Raw genomic sequence first — 19,986 nt, forward strand, 5'->3', positions numbered from 1 at the left:
ATCTAAAAATGGATTGTTTGAAAAAGCACGTGAAGAAAAAAGTCATAGTTCACTTGGGACATTATATAACCTTAAACTTCTGACTCTGAGTGGAAAATCTTCATAATATTATTGGTCATCATTGCCAGTGAGTGATACAATTGGGCTCAAATGAAAATTTCCAAAATACCATACTCAGGCGGCTTCTACCACTTCCCTTCATTTCACAAAAGATAAAGGTGTTTATATAATTTCCCATGCTACCAAAAATGTTTAATGCATGTGTCTTAATTTTGAACAATTTTTAAAGGATGACCAGTGTCACCTCTTTTATTCAGTATAATACTGGAAGTTTTTTCCTTAATATGAAGAAGACAGATTTCCTATATTTCAAAGTTACAATTCTAAGAACATAAGGACACTTCCCTCCTTCAATTTTTGGGGTAACATACTTTAAATTTACCTTATAATCATACACTTAGTATACCACTAATATAATCTTCAACAAGTAAAAAGCAGAAAGACCACTATTCCACAGAAATGTATCTAAGGGCTATAAAATCAAATCATAGGATGTCAATTTCACTCTTATACTTTTTTTTTGCAATTATTCACTATATTGGTCTGATTGTTAACTGAATTCATTAATAAGCAAATGTGACATATATCTTACACTTGTGTTTGTATGTTTCTTAAGCTTTTTAAAAACTGATATATAAAAATTGTATATATTTATGTAGTTCCATGTTTTCATGCACATACTTTGTGAAATGTCTAAATCAGGGAAAACATTTCCTCATTTATTAAATTTATGAAAACATTCAAAATCCTTTCTACTGTTTTGTAAGAATAAACAGCATGTTATGATCTATAGTCACCCTTCTGTGCAATAGAACACCTGAACTAATGTAGTGACCACTGATTAACCTTTCCCAAATCTTCCTTATCCCTCATTCTCCTCAGCCTCTACCCCCAATTTTTTTTAGAGCCCACAGACTCGTATTTCTGTATCTGGCTCATTTCACTTAACATGATGACCTCTAGTTCCATCCATATTGTTGAAAATAACAAGAGTTCATCCTTTGTATGGATGAATAGTATTCCATCAGGTAACCGGCCCACATTTTCTTTATCCATTTATTAGTTGATGGGCAATTAGATGGTTTCCAATTACTTGGCTATTTTGATTAGTGAATAAACATGGAATGCACATGTCTCCGTGACAGATCGATTTTATTTCCTTCAGATATGCACCCATTAGTAAGATTGCTGGATCATATTGCAGCTCAATTTTCAGTTTTCCAAGGAACCTCCATACTGTTTTCTGTGCAGCTGTACTAGTTTACATCTCCACCAACAGTGTTTAACAGTTTCCTTTTCTCCATATCCTTGCCAACACTTGTAACCTTTCATCATTTTGATAACAGCCAATCTAAGTGAAGTGAGGTGGTATCTCCTTGCGGTATTGATTTGCATTCCCCTGATGTGGGCATTTTTTTTTCCACATACCTGGACATTTGCATGTCTTCCTTTGAGAAATGTCTGTTTAGAACCACCACTCATTTTTCAATTGGATTATTTTGCTTTTTAAAAAAATACTTTTCATTGTTATTTGAAAGACAGAAACAGTCATACAGAAATGGATCTTCCATCCTCTGATTCACTTTCCAAATGCCCACCACAGGCAGGGCTGGGCCAAGCCAAATCAGGAGCCCAGAACTCAATTCAGATCTACCACACGAATGACAGGGATACAAGAAATTAGGCCATCATTTGCTGCTTTGCAGGGTGCACATTAGCAGGAAGCTGTATTGGAAGCAGAGGAGCTGGGATTCAAACCAGGCACTCTGATAAGGGATGCAGGAGCCCCAAGTGGCATCTTAATAGCTGTGCCAAATACCTACCCCAGATTATTTTGCTTTTGAGCTTCTTATACATTCTAGCTATTAACCCCATCTCAGACACATAGCTTGGAAATACTTTCTCCCATTCTGTAAGGTTTTCTCTTCATTCTGTTGTTCCTCTTTGCTGTGCAGAAGCTTTTCATTTGATGAAATAGCATGTCTGTTTCTGCTTTTATTGTGTGTGCTTTTGAGGACTGACTCAGACAAAAATATTTGCCCATTCTGATGTCCTGAAGTGTTTCTACTATGATTGATTCAAGTAGTTCTATAGCTTCAGATATTTAATTTTTGCCCATGGTGAGAGAGAGGGGCAGTTTCATTTTCTGCATGTGGATATCCAATTTTCCCAGCACCATTTATTGAAAAGATTTGTCCAGTCGGCATTTTTTAATACCTTTGTCCAAGATCAGTTGTACATGTTTAGTTTACTTCTAGGCTCTGTCTGTTCTACTGGTCTATTTTATGCCAACATCATAGTGTCTGGATTACTGTAATTTTGAATTGTTTAAAACCAGGTAGAATAATGTCTCCTGTTTTATTCTTTTTGCTCAGTTGCTTTGCTATTTAGGGTCTTTTGTCATTCCATACAAATTTTAGTGGTGCTTTTTCTAGTTCCTTGAAAAACATCAACGGAATTTTAATAGGGATTATACTGAATTCATACCTTGCTTTGAACAGTCTGTACATTAATTATTTCAATGTTTTCAATATATAAACACAAGATTTATTTCCCTTTGTGTTTTCTTCTGTTTCATCTATGTTTTATACTTTTAATTGGAGAGATCTTTCACCTTTTTGGTTAAACTTATTTCAAGATATTTTTTGTGATTGGAAATAGGATTGCTTTCTTGACTTTTTCAGATAAATCACTATCAATTTTTAATAACACTGATTTTTTTAGATTTACTCTGTATCCTGCAACTTCGCTGAATTCACATTCTAATAGTTTTTGGTGCAGTCTTTGGAGTTCTTTAAATATGAAATCATGTCATTCTTGGTGACAATTTGACTTCCTCCTTTTCAAACAGAATGCCCTTTCCTTCTCTTGCCTAATTGCTCTGGCTTCAGTCCTTAGGTTTTGTTTTTTTTTTTTTTAATTCACAAAGGAAGAATGGACAAAAAAACTTTCAAGCCCAATATGAAGAAAATAAAACTGAAAAAGGAAGACAGTGATTTATGTTGGGGTCAGTGATGTAAGGGTTCAGATGAAACCAGATACATGTTCATATTTGAAATCAAAATGATCAATGGGTAGGAAAACAAATCAAATGATGCCCGTCCTAAAGTTTTATCTGTAGTGTTTTAAAAGGAAAAATCAACCAATATGGTTTAAAAAGATGGCCTGTAGCAGTATCTATTTGGGTGCCATCAGATAATGAGAGCATTTACAATGCTTCATCCTGCCAGGAATCACATTAAATATTTTAATATGCACTCCATTCACTCCTCCAAATTGGGGTATGCACCATCCTCACTTGCAAAAATGAGACAGCAAAAGCTGAGGTTTTTGCCACAAAACTAAACTTGACCTAGGTCCCCAGTCCATGACTACTCCAAACTTGTGTTCTAACCAAATAGTTTACCTCTTCTGCTTCACATTTCTAAGTACCATGGACATTTTCTAGTACAATTTAATCTGTTTTACATTTTATGCCCAAAGTATATAGGATAAATTTTACATCCTTTGTAAGAATATAAAGCACCTCATATGATACATCCACACCCACTCTGAATCTTTGAACTCCATAAGTGCCTAAAGCAAATTGTACTATTTGCCCAGAAGTGTCACGCATCAACACAACTCACATTTGTGTTCACATACATATTAAATGCAATTGTGATAATAAGCTTTGCATCAGTGACAGCAGATATATAAGTAAAAATGCAAATAAAACATGTAAGGTTTCTAAAAACAGGATTCACAACAGACTCTATTCTTTTTATTCCATGGTGATATCCTCAATGAGTGCTTAAGAAAAATTTAGGAAAGAGATTAAAATATGAGGGAACTTGGACCAAGGCCAGGACTCTCACAAATTCACTCCACATTTGGTGAAGCTATCAAATGAAACGTTTACAATGAGCCAAGCCCTCTCACAGAACAAACTCCCACTCATCTAAATTTACCTTTTCATGTCTAATTCTAAATGCAGAGTTGAAGAGAAAATTGGAAAATACAGTCACATGAAAAATATCACAAAATCGAGTGACCAAAGTGGGAATTCATTTGGTAAACTAACCTCTTCTACAAGTACTTTGCTTGGGTGCTCATGTCTGGAACGATTCAATTGCAGTCCTGTTAAAATCGAAGGGAATGAATTAGGAAAAAAAAAAATCTTACTTGTCAAGAGTGGTGCCTCCAGGACTATCCTTAAGTTCCTTACCGTGCAGGAGACAGTCTTCCTGAGACTCAACCCACATGTTCTCTAGTTGTAGTTTCTGAAGCACTTCCCCTCATGAAATATCAGTGAAGAGAACTCTTTCCCCCTCTACTTAGACCAGTCAATAAACCTTTGACCCTGTTCATACAAAGCAAAGTTTAAAGGCTAGATTGGAAAATATTATTGTTAATAGGATGTGAAGGAAGCTAGTGAGAACTCTAAGACTGGGTTCCTTCTCCTTTGGGAAATCCACTCACTTTCATATAAAATTCTGAAAAGCTCAGTTAACCAAGAGAATATTTGTCCTAAAGGTATGCAGGAGTTTACTAAATTTAGTTTTTAGACTTTACTTTATACCCTGACACATGCACAACAATTTAACTTGGACTTTGTCCTTTCTGGGGGAGAAAGGAGTAGATAAGGAACATCTATTTGTTTATAACATTTCTTCTATTATGAGTACAAAAGGTAAAAATTACTTAAGTAATCTCACCCTAAAAACTTAATCTAACTACCTATATGGGTCAGATGCTAACTGCTAGGGAACCTCGAATTACCAAGGACACTGAACTCATAGAACTCAGCTAACAGAAAGCAGGTAGCCAAGACTTCTTTGGGTATGTACTCCGTATTTGCACATCTAGTGGTGACTGCCACATACAGTGTAAATGCTAAGCACTCAGAAGTTCCTTGATGGCTACTCACCCGGACTTTGTGACCCACGGAACAGTGTTTAGTCTCTGTAAAATCAGGTCAGACATCACACAAAGCAGTTTAAAATCAGCCCTATTTCTACTCTTTAGATCATATACTAACCCACTAGATCTCAACCCTCTAATCAGAGTAGCATGATGCTAGAGTCTACCATCACAGCCTAAGTTCACCTCAGGGTTAAAAATCTTTTTCATTAAAAATGCTGAACCAGACTAGACTGTTCATTGATTACAAGAAGGCTAACTAGAACCTGTTCTCTTCATTCTGAGGAGAAATATATTTGAAGGGGAGGGGTGTACTTAATAGCTTATTCCCCATTATTCTAACATTCCAATTTTATCTGTAGGGACTGAATCACATTAGGTAAATATGAAATGCTTGATTCCTGATAGCTCTTACAAAAGACTTTTGATTATAATCATTTCTTTACATTGAATTCATGAGCTGTAATTTCTCATGGGCTGAAAGAGGAGCTTTCGATATCTAAGAGTTGCAGAAGTATCCACCACCTCAATCTTTGCCTCTAAGGGCAACATGTTTTTTGCTGCCAAGACAAACAGCCTAAAGAAATAGGCATTTACAACTAAACAGTGAGGAAATCATTTGCAATTAGAACAACCCTCAAAAATCTACAACTTAGCAGCTGACACCCAACCCTATTATCAGAGTGTCCGGGTTCCATTCTAAGCATCAGTTTCTGGCCAGTGCAGTCTGAGAGGAAGCAGCGATGGCTGAAGCAGCTCATGCCTGGCACCCACATGGGAGAACTGGACTGAGTTCCTGGCTCCTGCCTCTGCTGCAGGGCCAGCCAGGACCACTGCAGGCACTGTGAGAATGAATCAGCAGATAGAAGCTCTCTCAAATTAAGAAAATGTTTACATTTTTAATATAGAGAGATTCGATCTACAATGTAATATCCCCAGACTGTAAGAGGAGAGAACAAGCCAAATAATGTTACATCAGCCAAACAGCTGCATAGTTACACCAAAACCACAAATAAGTACAACTGTTTAGTATACAGTAATGATATTAAATACTGAAGGAAACTTGTACATTCATTTTAAATAACTGTTCATTTTCAGAAGTTGAAAAACTGAAATTTTTTCTTTAAAATATAATAATTATAAATCCATTAGATTTTATTTAACATCTAAGAATTGAGGGGAAACCTACCTAAAATACATCATGATGACCATCATCAATTTTTCTAAAAACAGCAACCAAGACTAGAACAAATTCACCTTGGAAAATGAAGGACTTTTCTTTCAAAAGAACCTAGGGACTTGCCTACCTGACCCTAGGTCAAAATATTAACATGCAAAACGCAATATAAACTCTAACTTCAGAAGGGCTCAGGAAGTCATCTGGAGCTCTGTTTTAATGCAGGTTTCTTGATCTTACTTCCAAAGATTCTAGAAGATCTAAAGTACAACATGGACAAGTACTTTTGATATTACACACCAAAGATCTGGAAATAAGTTCTCCTGAGAATATGTTAATCATGATTCAGCAAATAAAATCACTGGCATGTCATAGATTACGTTACTGTTCTAATGTTAATTTATTACAATGGTTCTCAGTGTTTGAGGAAAATCAGAGAATGCTTTGACAAACTGATCTCTTTCCAAAACACATGTATGTACATGCATAAGACAAAGCATTCAGTGAGAGGTTTGTGCTTTTTTTTTTTTTTTTTTTGACAGGCAGAGTGGATAGTGAGAGAGACAGAGAGAAAGGTCTTCCTTTTTGCCGTTGGTTCACCCTCCAATGGCTGCTGTGGCCGGCGCATCGCGCTGATCCGAAGCCAGGAGCCAGGTGCTTCTCCTGGTCTCCCATGCAGCTGCAGGGCCCAAGGACTTGGGCCATCCTCCACTGCCTTCCCGGGCCATAGCAGAGAGCTGGCCTGGAAGAGGGGCAACCGGGATAGAATCTGGTGCCCCAGCCGGGACTAGAACCCGGTGTGCTAGCACCGCAAGGCGGAGGATTAGCCTGTTAAGCCATGGCGCCAGCCATGTGCATCTTCTGAAAACCCTAAGATGCCCTACGTTACCCTGGGATACAGCTGCACATGATTCAGGTGAAGTTTTAGGTTCTTGAATAAACAATTTGCATTATTTTATGCAAACTATCTTTTAATAGTGGGCATAATCATGTGAGATTCCCATATGAATTAGTTGGCATCCATTAAAAAATTCTTGGCAATTTCATGCTCAGTAAAATCTTGATCTATCCTAAAAGGTTGTTTTCCTTACTGTTCAAAAAAGTTTTCATCACCAAGACTAAAATTCCTAATATATCAAGAAAATGTACACATGTGAAATGAACAAACTGGGGAGCTTCTTAAATGCAAAAATGTTTCCCACTAACTCATACCAGAATTGAAAATATACTACCTTTAACAGTGGAAATTAGAAACTACCTGAATTTTAGCAATTTTAAATATCACATAAGCCAGCACACATTATTTTACAAGGATACACAGAGCTTCCTGTGAAATCTGAAATAAACCTTTAAAATATTACATTAAGAAATTTACCTGAATTATGTATTTTAACAATCTTACCAGCTCAAGATTACACAGTACTTGCCAACTAGACCTTGTGAACTGAAGATTTCAGCACTATGCTATAGTTTTATCACTTCTATATCAAAAATGTGCTACATAAAGATGTAGTTTAATAAAAATTGTCTTAACAAGTAGTTTTATAATAAAACTTGACAGAAGTTCAACTTACTGTATGTATTAAGATTTTAAAAAAAATCTAAGTAGCTATCACATTACACAGTAGGAAAAAAAAATCCAAAAAGCCACTGTCCAGGAAGAACAAGGAGGACATCAAGATGTTCTAAGCAATTTCCTGAGGAGCAGGAAATGAAAAGCTGGAGATGCTGAGCTTTTGATCAGTGTCCTCTTTTTTCTGAACCGGCTTATTCATTATTAACTGATGAAAGATAACACATATATTAAAAAACTAAAATCTAATGGTTCTATTGTCACGATTGTCAGTTAATACTCAACTAGGAGAAAAATCCACTTTGGGGAAACTTTCTAACTATCTGGGAGGGAAATTTTAGAACTGTACAAACTTCCACTCTACACTTCCAGCATCAGTTTTAGCATGTTGCTTTACCAAGGCAGATAATTATATCCTCCAAGGCAAGACTAAGCCTACTATCATGCTGATAAAAAAAAAAACTGGGGGGTACAAAAGGGGCCATTTCCATAACTAATTCGCATGATTATTTTAATAACATAAAAACAAGAGATGCACTGAGATCCATCATGGTGTTTTTTTTCCTCCTAATGAACACTTTGCAGGCTATTTCTAAGTGTGATTTAACTGAAAACAGTACTTCAACTTCAAATTTATTTTAATGATATGTACAGGAGTTAACAAATTACAATTAAAACGGAATCAGTTATGTTAATTCCACATAACTTAAAATCATGCAATACTGCATGGTAAAAACAATAGCTTCATTCATATACAAAAAGTATTTTGAGACTCATGATAATATCTTGAAATTTTTGACATATGCTTTTTGCAAAGAATACTTTATAAAAATTTAAATACCTGATTAATAGTTAATACGTTATTAGGAAAGATAGTTAACATTATTAAAGTGAAGTTATAAGCAATTACTTTAAAATTATACCAGTTGCTAGGCTGAACGTAATCTCATGAAATAAACAGTTAAGAAAATAGTTTTGAAAAAGATCTCATATTGAAGCTATGTATTAGTTTCATCAAATTGGGTTATTATATAAATGAATAGTCAAGTTTATTCAGTTAAAGAAAATATGCCTATCCTTTCTTATCCTCATAAATAGTACTTACATATAATTTTTATACACAAGGAAAGTTAAATGTAAAAAATATACTGCCAATCCACTTACTATGGTTGAAATAGTTCTTTATCTACATATTAAACTGCATTGATGGAAATGTCCAATTTAAATCACATTCAACCAGTATAAATCTTTGAGTATTGTAAACAATAGGGGAAAAAATCCACTTTTAAAAAATTTCATCACTGGGTAACAATCTACATCTCAGCTTTACGCCAAAGAAAGCCTAAACATTTAAATTAATCAAAATACCAAACCCACAAAACTTAAGAGTAAACAAAGTGAATGTTCTCAAAGTGCATAATTTCCAACACATCCACTTGTAATATTTATCCAGTTCTTCAGCAAGAAAATAAAATTTACTTGGCTATAAAAAATACTAAGGAATGTTATTGAAAAGGAAAGGCTATTTGGTAGAAGTAACTACAAAAATAATTAGCTGAAATCTTTGTAAAGCTTTAATGCAAGAACATCAGTACATTTTGTTTCCATAAACTTTAAAGCATGATCAATACCAAGATTTTAAATTTCCAACATTCAAGTACTTGAGGAAGAGTTGCAACAAAGTCTCTTCCAAAAAAAAAAAAAATACAAGAATGCTCATGAAGGTGTTAGTCTGTTGACATTTGGAGATGCTGGTGTCTGTGTTGGGCTCTCATCTCTGGCTCCACTTGCAGCAAGTGCAGGCAAGGTGTTACTCTGAAACGCAGATGCAGGACTCGTCAGGCCAACATTTTCATCTTCACCAGTGTCTGAATCTGGTGTTGTAATTTCACTGTCTTGAAGACCCAGGATCTCACAAACTGCTTGTGGCAATTCCTGGAAATGAAAAATCAAACACAAAAAACTGTTCACTGACAAAACACACATACACACACACCTCTATTTAAGACCAGATTGATTCCAAGCTCCGAATATTTGTTCTAATGGTGTAAATGTCATATACCCTTCTCATACCTCCCTTGCTTCTTTGTCCACTCCATATGAAACATTCACCGCCTTTTATTTGGGTAAGTGGTTCCAAGTTGTAGCTAAAATTAGGTATTTTCCACGCCCACCCAGAATTCCCACAAACATACAGTATTGTAATATTTGGCATTTATCTCTTTCCTATTTTATAATGTTATTTTATTAAAACGATCCTTTTTCTTAGTGAGTAAGTTCCTTAAAGCTAAGAAGTACCTCACTGACATGTTCTGAACAGAACAGTGGTCAAATAAATGCTTGTAGAACTGAACTAAATAACTGTCTGGATTCGTGAACAAATGACAAAAGGACCAAATGACAAAAGCCAAAATATATCAAAAGTATACTGATTTGGATTGAATTCAGACAATACATCAAATTTGCCTTGTTTCAAAAGCAGGAGTTTTACTGACTAGAGTATAATGATATAAATTTTATTCATTTATTTATTTCTTTTCTTTTTTTTTTTTTGACAGGCAGAGTGGACAGTGAGAGAGAGAGAAAGGTCTTCCTTTTGCCGTTGGTTCACCCTCCAATGGCCGCCATGGTAGCATGCTGCGGCCGGCGCACCGCGCTGATCCGATGGCAGGAGCCAGGTGCTTCTCCTGGTCTCCCATGGGGTGCAGGGCCCAAGCACTTGGGCCATCCTCCACTGCCTTCCCGGGCCACAGCAGAGAGCTGGCCTGGAAGAGGGGCAGCCGGGACAGAACCGGCGCCCCGACCGGGACTAGAACCCGATGCCAGCGCCACAAGGCGGAGGATTAGCCTAGTGAGCCGCGGCGCCGGCTTCATTTATTTATTTCTGATTAGCTTCTGTATTTGGGGATGCAATATATTTAACACAAGATTTTATTCTATATATATTAATTGGGTAATACATCATTGCCTGAATTCTATAATGCTTTATAAACATTTACAACAATGCTTTTATAAATGTCTAAGTACTTTCATTACTTTTGCCATTCTGCATAATTATTAAATGTTTTAGTCAATGGTTTTCAATTCAGTGATATAATTATATAATGGTAAACAAAATGCCAGCCAGTGCTCTGTGTCTGCCCTCAACTTGTTAAAACTGACATGTATTTAAGAATAAAAATCTTCCTTGATCTCAACCCACCAAAAACAAAAAATCAATTATTTGAAACACTTTATACCTTGCATTTTACCATCTGTAGAGAAATTGCTTCTGCTTTGCACAGTGTATCTTCCACATCAATTTTCATAGACAATTCATTGATATGCTAAAAAGCATTAACAAAACGATAATCAAAACTGAAACCATTACAATTTACTATATAAAAAATGTATTATCAATATATTACATTGCAGATAAAGTACTTAAAATACTACATACTACAAGTACACAAGAAATTTAAACTATCTTTCATTAAATTATTCCCAGGATTAAAGCTAAAGAACAGCTAATAAACTCAACATAAAATCCAGCAGTTACCCCATATCTGCCAGTTCAAAGTTATAAGCAAGAGACAATTATTTTCTTCAAGAGCTAAACCACATTAAAGAACATTTGCTGAATTTCCTTTGCTTCTAATTTGCCAGGTAAAAATAACTTGCCAATAAGTATTGGTTTAACTGTCATTCTCAGAGACTCAGTCTTAGTATAAAGTGTTATTGATAACATTTAAGTTACTCAAGAAATTCAGTAACACTCCAGAGAAATGTTCTGTATAATAGAATCACAAAAAAAGACGAGATCAAAGACTAAAATGTAAATTAAAGAAATAAATACCTTAAGTATTTCATTGAAGCCATAATGCTTTTCCATTATTTGCTGCTTCTCTGATTCCAGAATAGCACAACAAAGAAGAAGATGGAAATTTTTACATGGTAGTTCAGTCCACATTACCTATATATATATTTATTTAAAAAAAAGAATTATTTAGTAGACTATATCGATTCTAAAATATCTTCCACACAGAGAACAATGCTGAATTCGAAACAACTTTCATGCAAAGTAAAAGTTGCTTACTTGGGGAAGCCCACTGCTTTTCAAGTCAAAAAGAGGGTACTTTTAGTTACAATATTTAACATTATATAAAGATGATGTATCCCAAATATGACTCTTTCTGATAGCTACAATAAGTAAATCATTGAGCCTAACTAACATGCCAAATGCTATTTAATTAAGAGGCCACAGTTATAAGGTTAAGTTTATGGCTGGCGCTGTGGCATAGGAGGTAAAGCTATCGCCTGCAGTGCCAGCATGCCATATGGGCACTGACTGAGTCCCAGCTTCTTCTCTTCCAATCCAGCTCTCTGCTATGGCCTAGAGAAGCAGTAGAAGATGGCCCAAGTCCTTGGGCCCCTGCACCTTCATGGGAGACCTGGAGGAAGCTCCTGGCTCCTGGCTTTGGATCAACGTAGCTCTGGCCATTGCAGCCAATTGGAGAGTGAACCATCGGATGGAAGACCTCTCTCTCTCTCTCTCTCTCTCTCTCTCTCTCTCTCTGCCTCTCCTTCTCTGTGTAACCCAGACTTGCAAATAAATAATTTTTTTAAAAAAAATGAAGGTTCTAACATAGGAAGCAGTCCATTTAGCAGACTCATATAAAGACAATCACTTATAATAGCACTCTGACCTCAGAATCAGCCCTTAAGGCATTCTGGTCTGGCTGAAAAGCCCACAAGAGCATTTAAGGCTTGGAAAGCCAAGAAACTGTAGCTAAAAGTGTCCCACATGAAGGACCTCTGTGAGTGAGAACCCAGAACAAAGAAGTGAACATCAAAGAAGAATGTACTTTTCTCTGAAGGGAGCAGAGAACTTCCACTTTGCTTACAGCCTTGTCTAAATACTGACAGAGTTTGTGAATTCAAAAGACTTCCATAGCCTTGGCAGCTCATGCCAAAGCCTCTGGTGATAACTGACATCTTAAAGAGTGTAATATTATTAAATAAACAACAGGAGTCAGTGTGCACTAACTTCCCATGCATAACCTCTGTCCTCAAAGAGTTGTATTATGAAAGTTAATAGAAAAGCTTGTTCTCAAAGATCTACTTCGAATTAGCATATGAAGTGGAGGATAATCGTATGTCCCAAAAGTTTTATATAAGCCTAAGTGCCCAACTCCACTGCCTGCTTCCTTAGGTGCTTATTCGATTAATGACAAAACTTGTTCTCAAAGAAAAAAAAGGTATGTTACTGCAAAAATTCAAAGAAAAATAAGAAAGAAAGCAGAAGGAAAGGTGGGAGTGAGGAAGAGAGGGAGGGGGATGAGGTGGAGACTGTCACTATGTACTTAAAACTTTTTGTATGAGATAATTTGTTCCATCTAAATAAATTTTAAAAATGTTAATAAAAAAGAAAATATATCTTAGTAAAAAATAAGAACAGGAATAGGAGAATAAAGAGAGGTGAAAGTGTGGGTGGGAGGGCAGGTATAGTGGGAAGAACCACTATATTCCTAAAGCTGTACTTATGAAATGCATGACTTATGAATTTTATTCCTTAAAAAAAGGTTCCTGGGGGAAAAATTAGAATGATTTGAATAAAGAGAAAAAAAAAAGAATCTAAGGAATATGGAAAAAAATATAAGAAATAAAGGAGGGAGCCAGTGCCATGGCACAGTAGGTTAATCCTCCACCTGCAGCATCAGCATCCCATATAGGCACTGGTTCTAGTCCCGGCTGCTCCGCTTCCAATTCAGCTCTCTGCTGTGGCCTGGGAAAGCAGTAGAAGACGGCCCAACTTCTTGGGCCACTGCACCCGCATGGCAGACCAGGAAGAAGCACCTGGCCCCTGGCTTCAGATCAGCACAGCTCAAGCCGCAGCGGCCATTTGGGGAGTGAACCAACGGAGGGAGGACCTTTCTCTCTGTCTATAACTCTACCTCTCAAATAAATAAAATTTTTTTTAAAAAAGGAAAGAAAGAAAGAGATCTTGAATAGCCAAAGCAATTTTATACAACAAAAACAAAGCCAGAGGCATCACAATACCAGATTGCAAGACATACTACAGGGCAGTTACAATAATCAATACAGCTTAGTCCACACTAAGAAATAGATGTGTTAACAAAAATAGATGTGTTAACCAATGGAACAGAATAGAAATTCCAGAAATCAATGTAAGCATCTACAACCAACTTGTCTTTGACAAAGAAGTTAAAAACAAATCCTGGGGAAAGGACAATCTCTTCAACAAATGATGCTGGGAAAACTGGATTTCTACACGCAGAAGTACAAAACAAGACCCCTACCTAACTCCTTATACAACAATCAACTCAAAACAGATCAAGGACCTAAATCTATGACCTGATATCAAATTACTAGAGAACATTGGGGAAACCCTGCTAGACACTAGCATAAACAAAAACTTTTTGGAAAAGATCCCAAAAGCACATTTAATCAAGGTCAAAATTGACAGACGGGATTACATTAAGCCAAGAAGCTTCTGTACTGCAAAAGAAAAACTCAGCAAAGAAAAGAGCAACCAACACAATGGGAGAAATCATTTGCAAACTATGCAACTGATAAAGGATTAATATCCAGAGTCTAAGATTTCAAGAAACTCAACAACAACAGAACAAACAACCCAGTAAAGAAATGGGCAAAGGACTTGAACAGGCATTTTTCAAAGGAGGAAATTCAAATGGCCAACAGACACTTAAAAAATGCTCAGCTGAGAAATTATTCCAGCTGTGTGGTAAGAATATCCAGAATTCATTCTTTAAAAAGCTGACATACTAATTTAACAAAATTGATAAGCATTTAAGTATGCTCCAGGTAACAGTATGTGGACTTTACTTCTAATTCCAGAACAGAGGAAGTGAATACAAAGCAATGAGGCCAGTGTGTCATTCTTTTTTTTTTTTTTTTTTTTTTTTTACAGGTAGAGTTAGTCTCTCTCAGTGAGAGAGAGAGAGAAAGGTCTTCCTTCCATTGGTTCACTCACCTAATGGCCGCTACGGCCGGCATTGCACTGATCCAAAGCCAGGAGCCAGGTGCTTTCTCCCAGTCTCCCATGTGGGTACAGGGCCCAAGCACTTGGGCCATCCTCCACTGCACTCCCAGGCCACAGCAGAGAGCTGCACTGGAAGAGGAGCAACCAGGACTAGTACCCGACACCCTAACCGGGAATAGAACCCGGGGTACCAGCGCCACAGGCAGAGGATTAGCCAAGTGAGCCATGGTGCTGGCCATAGTGTGTCATTCCTTGCTAGTAGCACAGCTCATTAACAGTACAGAAACGAATTCCAAATTATAAAAACATCAGAGAGGATTGGGGTCCACTGGATATATTGGTTTATTATGTAAATGGACTATATCCCCATCCTTTACTTAAAAGAAACACTGAAATCTCTTAGTTTTTATAAAGACAAGGCAACAACCCATCATTATGGCAATATTGTATTAAAAAGCACATTCCTCGGGGCCGGCACTGTGGCGCAGTGGGTTAACGCCCTGGCCTGAAGCGCCAGCATCCCATGTGGCCGCAGGTTTGAAACTCGGCTGCTCCACTTCCTATCTAGCTATCTGCTATGGCCTGGGATAGCAGAAGATGGCCCAAGTCCTCGGGCCCCTGCACCTATGTGAGAGACTTGGAAGAAGCTCCTGGCTTCAGATCAGCACAGCTCCAGCCACTGCAGCCAACTGGGGAGTGAGCCATCGGATAGAAGACCTCTCTTTCTGCCTCTCCTCTCTCTGTGTAACTCTGACTTTCAAATAAATAAATAAATAAATCTTAAAAAAAAAAAAGCACATTCATCTATCATTAACAGATTCACAAGAAGATAAAGATCTTATCTTTTATCAAGAGTTGATTAACCATAGTATACTAAGCTACAAAGGTGAAAGAGGTTTTGGTATTCTATTGTATACCAGATGACCACATATAATTTATATATTAAAAAAAGATCACTATAAAACATTTTTAATGTTTTCACCACAAAGAAAGGATAAAAGTGTGAGGAGATTGGATATGTTTACCCTGATGTGAACCATTAACAATGTATATACACTTACCAAAATGTCACATATAGGTATAATTTGTATGTATCATTTAAAATATTTTTAGAAGCAGAAAGTATTGAAATAAGTTTCCCTAGGTGAAAAATGGAATTAAAAGACATACATCAAAAACATGATGAATGTACTCTGTGGAGAGGGAAAGAAAACTAGGGTGATCATTAAAGAAGACTTAACTTTGGTTTTATTGAGAAATGAAAAAAAACTGAGTATTACAAATTATTTACACATATCAGGAGGGTAGAATATTTTTATATTATTCTTACTACTTTGTTGTGACTTAAATTTCTTTGTAAAGGCAAAATACAAGTCAACTCCCTCCCAACATCTGAAACTGCCAACTCAACTGGCTGGTCCATATAATCTCTCTTGAGGTGGAAGGCATTTAGACTAGCAATTCAGATACTTTGCATTTCTACTTGAGGACCCGAGTTTGATACCTGGCTCCAGTTCCTGTCTCCAGCTTCCTGCTAATGCAGACCCTGCGAGAGGTGATAGCTCAAATAATTTGGTTCCTGCCACCCATGTTGGAGACCTGAATCAAGTTCCTGCCTCCCAGCTTTAGCCTGGCCCAGAACCAGTTATTGTGGGTATTTGGGAAGCAAACCAGAAGAAAGGGAAATAAACAAAAATAAACAAATAAACAAAAAAACTCTCTTGAATGTTAAACTAATCTATGTCAGAATGTGGACACTCACATAAAGTCAAATGTCCCAAAGAAAGAACACAGGCAGCAAGTAGTCTATAGTACTCATTCTGGGTTGTACCTCTTTGAACCCATATCTCACAGAAATCGTTACTTGAAGCAAGAAGCTCCAAAAGATCAGATGTAGATTTGAGATCATTAATGTTCAAAACCATCAGAATTTTATTAACATACTTGCCTTACAAATTTCAGTTAGGCTTTCACAATCCACTTATACTCTACAGAATACTTTGCTTCTGGGGCCGGCACTGCGGCACAGCAGGTTAAAGCCCTGGCCTGAAGTGCTGGCATCCCATGTGGGCGCTGGTTCTAGTCCTGGCTGCTCCTCTTCTGATCCAGCTCTCTGCTATGGCCTGAGATAGCAGTACAAGATGACCCAAGTCCTTGGGCCCCTGTACCCATGTGGGAGACCCGGAAGAAGCTCCTGGCTCCGCTTGGCACAGCTCCGGCTGCTGTGGCCATCTGGGGAATGAATCAGCGGATGGAGGACCTCTCTCTCTCTCCCTCTACCTCTCTCTGTCTTGCAAATAAATAAAATAAATCTTTAAAAAAAATACTTTGCTTCTTTCCATAATAAACGTTACATTTATAATAATAATTTAAGAACTTACCTCCCATAACCGAAGAATATCTAGAAAACTAAATTCCCTTTTAAATCTGATTAAAAGCCATCTGAAGCAAAAATAAAGGTATCCCGAATCCTGAGATTCTATACAAAAGAAAAACGTATATGTGGATTACTCTTAGGTTACTATGACATAATACAGTGATCTCTCTCAAACTCAAATTTTCTAGATACCTTAGGTAAGTAAAAGCTCTATATATTTAAGTACCTTGAAGCAATTCAAATTTATAGGGTAACTTCTTTCTAAAAACCACAAAGTAACAACTAAGTTCACTTTATGAATAAAATATTTTATGGCAGAACTACATAAACAGTTTGCTTTACACTTTTGTTTCTTAGAATGGCTCAGTCAAATAAGGGGAGTATAAATGAAAAAAAAAAAAGGGGGGGGGAGTATAAATGAGAATGTTTTGAAAAGAGTTCTTTACACTTTTTTTCCTGTATATTACAACCTACAATTTGCTGGGTTTAGTTATGATCCACTAACCTTACCTAGGTAACTGCAAAATCCACTGTCCAATAATCGAAGTAAGGTACTCAGCTGAATTAGTTGGGTCTTCATGCCTTGCATCTGTTCTTCAAAATTGTGATGCTTTAAAAAGAAATAATTGTTACCACAGAAGAAATATTTCCTGAATATTTTATAGTATATAATCACTGATAACTCAAAAAAATGAACAACTAATTACAAAGCTAAAGGAACACTAAGGGAAGGAAGAGAGAAAAATATTTGTCTCAAACTAAAGATATTTTTCCCCTCTAGTCATCAGAGTTAATAAAAATGCAAGGACAGCAGCTAGACTCTCCGAAACTTACTTTTTACATAGCGTAAGAATTTCATGAAAGGAACACATATATGGCAAACATTTATTCAATTATTTCCATTCTTAAATATTCCTTCAAATTATATAAAATTAATTTTAGTTTTAATATTATCTCATTTTTTAAAAATTACTAATTACTTCCTTGGTTTACTGACACCAGGGAATCTGTGAGGTCAAATCCATTGTTATAACAATACTGAAACATTATTAGCATTTCACACTTTCTCTCACAACTGCAAAGGTTATATGTAATATTCCAACAAACTGAATACAGAGGCAGATACAGAAATACAGCTGTCTTGTATTAAACCAGACATCTTACAAAACTGAAAATTTAAAACTTCCCCCCTTGGGGCAGATGTTTGGAGTACAGTTAAGCCACCAATTTGTAGTCCCATAACCTAAATGATAGTATCTGGGTTCAAATCCTAGATCCACTACCTGCAAATGCATACACAGAGAGGCAGAAGGTACAGGTTAAAGTAGGTGGGCGCCTGCCACCCACATGGAAGACCTAGCTTGAGTTCTCAGCTCCAGACTTCAGCCTGGCCCAGCCCCAGCCACTGCAGGCAGTTGAGGAATAAACCAGAGGATGGAAGCTCTTTCTCTATAATATTATAAAATAAATATATTATATATATAAAATATATAGGTTAAAACATATATATTTTTTAACCTAAGGAAAAGCATGGGGTTGGGATCAGACAAATCCAATCTTAGTCTTTGAAGAAATAATTAAGTAAGTAATATTTTCCCTCTTCAGCAAATGGTTTTCATTAAGAAAAGTTGTTTTTAGCAAAAAATGTAATTCATGTTAATGGCAAAACAGGTTTATTGTTTTTCAAATGAATTTATAAGTATTTATAAATTTCTGAGTATTAACTTTTAATATTATATAAATCAATAGATATAACTCAAATAAACAAAAGCTCTTTGGGGTCCTCAATAATATGTAAGCATAGGTAGGGGTCTTGAGGTCACAAAGGTTTTTTGTTTTGTTTCGTTTTTACAATATATAAACAACAGTTCTCAATCTTCAAGGCTGAGCAAATTCCCGTCCAACAGTTCAATCAAGAGGGGACCAAGACAAATGCTTTGAAAGGCTTTTTGGGCAATTCTGATCCTTTTAATTCACATGCCCCAACTCTTCCAAGATAACCTACTGCCCTAGTCCTTGTGAAAAGCCTTGGAACAACACCTCCTCCCTTACTTCTCTTTGTTGGGATTAGAGCACAACAATAATGCTTTATTAGAACTATTAGATCAGAAACAATTCATTCATGATTATTTCAATTTTAAAGGCTACCAATTCTCAATAAGCTATTTCCCTTTAATGAATTAAAGAACTAGTTTAACAGACTAACTGAAGCCTTCAAGATACACTTTCTCTCCATATTTACCAGATGGACTTATGGGGAAAGGACAGAATTAACTCTGATTAACAGGATAATTTTTGTTGTAACACAGCAAAGAGCATCAATATGGCATAGCTATTGCTACCCACTCCACTACATAAAAAAATACATACACACATACATACATACATAAAGAAGGAAGGAAGGAAAGAAGGAACAAAGGAAGAAGCAGCAGCATCCCCAAACAACAGACAGCAACTTCAGAAATACTGGGATTAAAAACAGATATACAAAGAATTTCAACTATATCTGTAAGCAAAAGTGTGTGTGTGTCTATGTCTGTGTGCGTATGTCTGTGTGTTGTGTAAATGTTAATAGAGAGGGAGACAAGGAAAAGGGAAGGACTGAAATTATATGGCGAAATGGGATGATGGGGAAAAGAAAGCCCAGTAGATCGTTTGTACTTTTTTTTTCCATAAAAATAGACAAAGTCTATGCCTAGAACTACATTAACTGTAAGTAAATATCAAAAAAGCAAATTCATGGACATTAAGTTTAGCTATCACAAAAGCAGTAAAAACTTACATGAAGTAAAGCTGTAAAACAAAAACAAGGAGTCAAGAAACAGCACAGATTTAAGGACATCAAACCCATAGCAATGCAGTGAAAAATAACCACACAGATTATTCTGATTGCC

General features: G+C 36.4%; 2 protein-coding genes across 4 annotated transcripts in view; both read right to left on the reverse strand.

The window, feature by feature from the left end:
- Nucleotides 1-4,360, reverse strand: part of TPH2 (tryptophan hydroxylase 2) — a 120,966-nt gene extending 116,606 nt beyond the window's left edge. For 2 of the 3 annotated variants that reach the window (XM_062203216.1, XM_062203213.1), the window contains exons 1-2: nucleotides 4,268-4,360; nucleotides 4,124-4,179 (exon numbers count right to left, since the gene is read on the reverse strand). In XM_062203216.1, the coding sequence (XP_062059200.1) occupies nucleotides 4,124-4,179; nucleotides 4,268-4,304 (93 nt within the window). In that variant the 5' untranslated portion in view covers nucleotides 4,305-4,360. Of the gene's footprint in view, nucleotides 1-4,123; nucleotides 4,180-4,224 lie in introns of all 3 variants that reach the window. The other variant, XM_062203214.1, reaches the window with a different exon arrangement.
- Nucleotides 4,361-9,263: 4,903 nt separating this feature from the next.
- Nucleotides 9,264-19,986, reverse strand: part of TBC1D15 (TBC1 domain family member 15) — a 75,281-nt gene continuing 64,558 nt past the window's right edge. The window contains exons 13-17 of the mRNA XM_062203217.1: nucleotides 17,603-17,702; nucleotides 17,097-17,194; nucleotides 11,548-11,664; nucleotides 10,952-11,038; nucleotides 9,264-9,647 (exon numbers count right to left, since the gene is read on the reverse strand). Of these exons, the coding sequence (XP_062059201.1) occupies nucleotides 9,429-9,647; nucleotides 10,952-11,038; nucleotides 11,548-11,664; nucleotides 17,097-17,194; nucleotides 17,603-17,702 (621 nt within the window). The 3' untranslated portion in view covers nucleotides 9,264-9,428. The remainder of the gene's footprint in view (nucleotides 9,648-10,951; nucleotides 11,039-11,547; nucleotides 11,665-17,096; nucleotides 17,195-17,602; nucleotides 17,703-19,986) is intronic.

This window comes from Lepus europaeus, chromosome 10 (genome assembly GCF_033115175.1).
Source record: "Lepus europaeus isolate LE1 chromosome 10, mLepTim1.pri, whole genome shotgun sequence".
In the NCBI taxonomy this organism is placed as follows: Eukaryota; Metazoa; Chordata; class Mammalia; order Lagomorpha; family Leporidae; genus Lepus; species Lepus europaeus.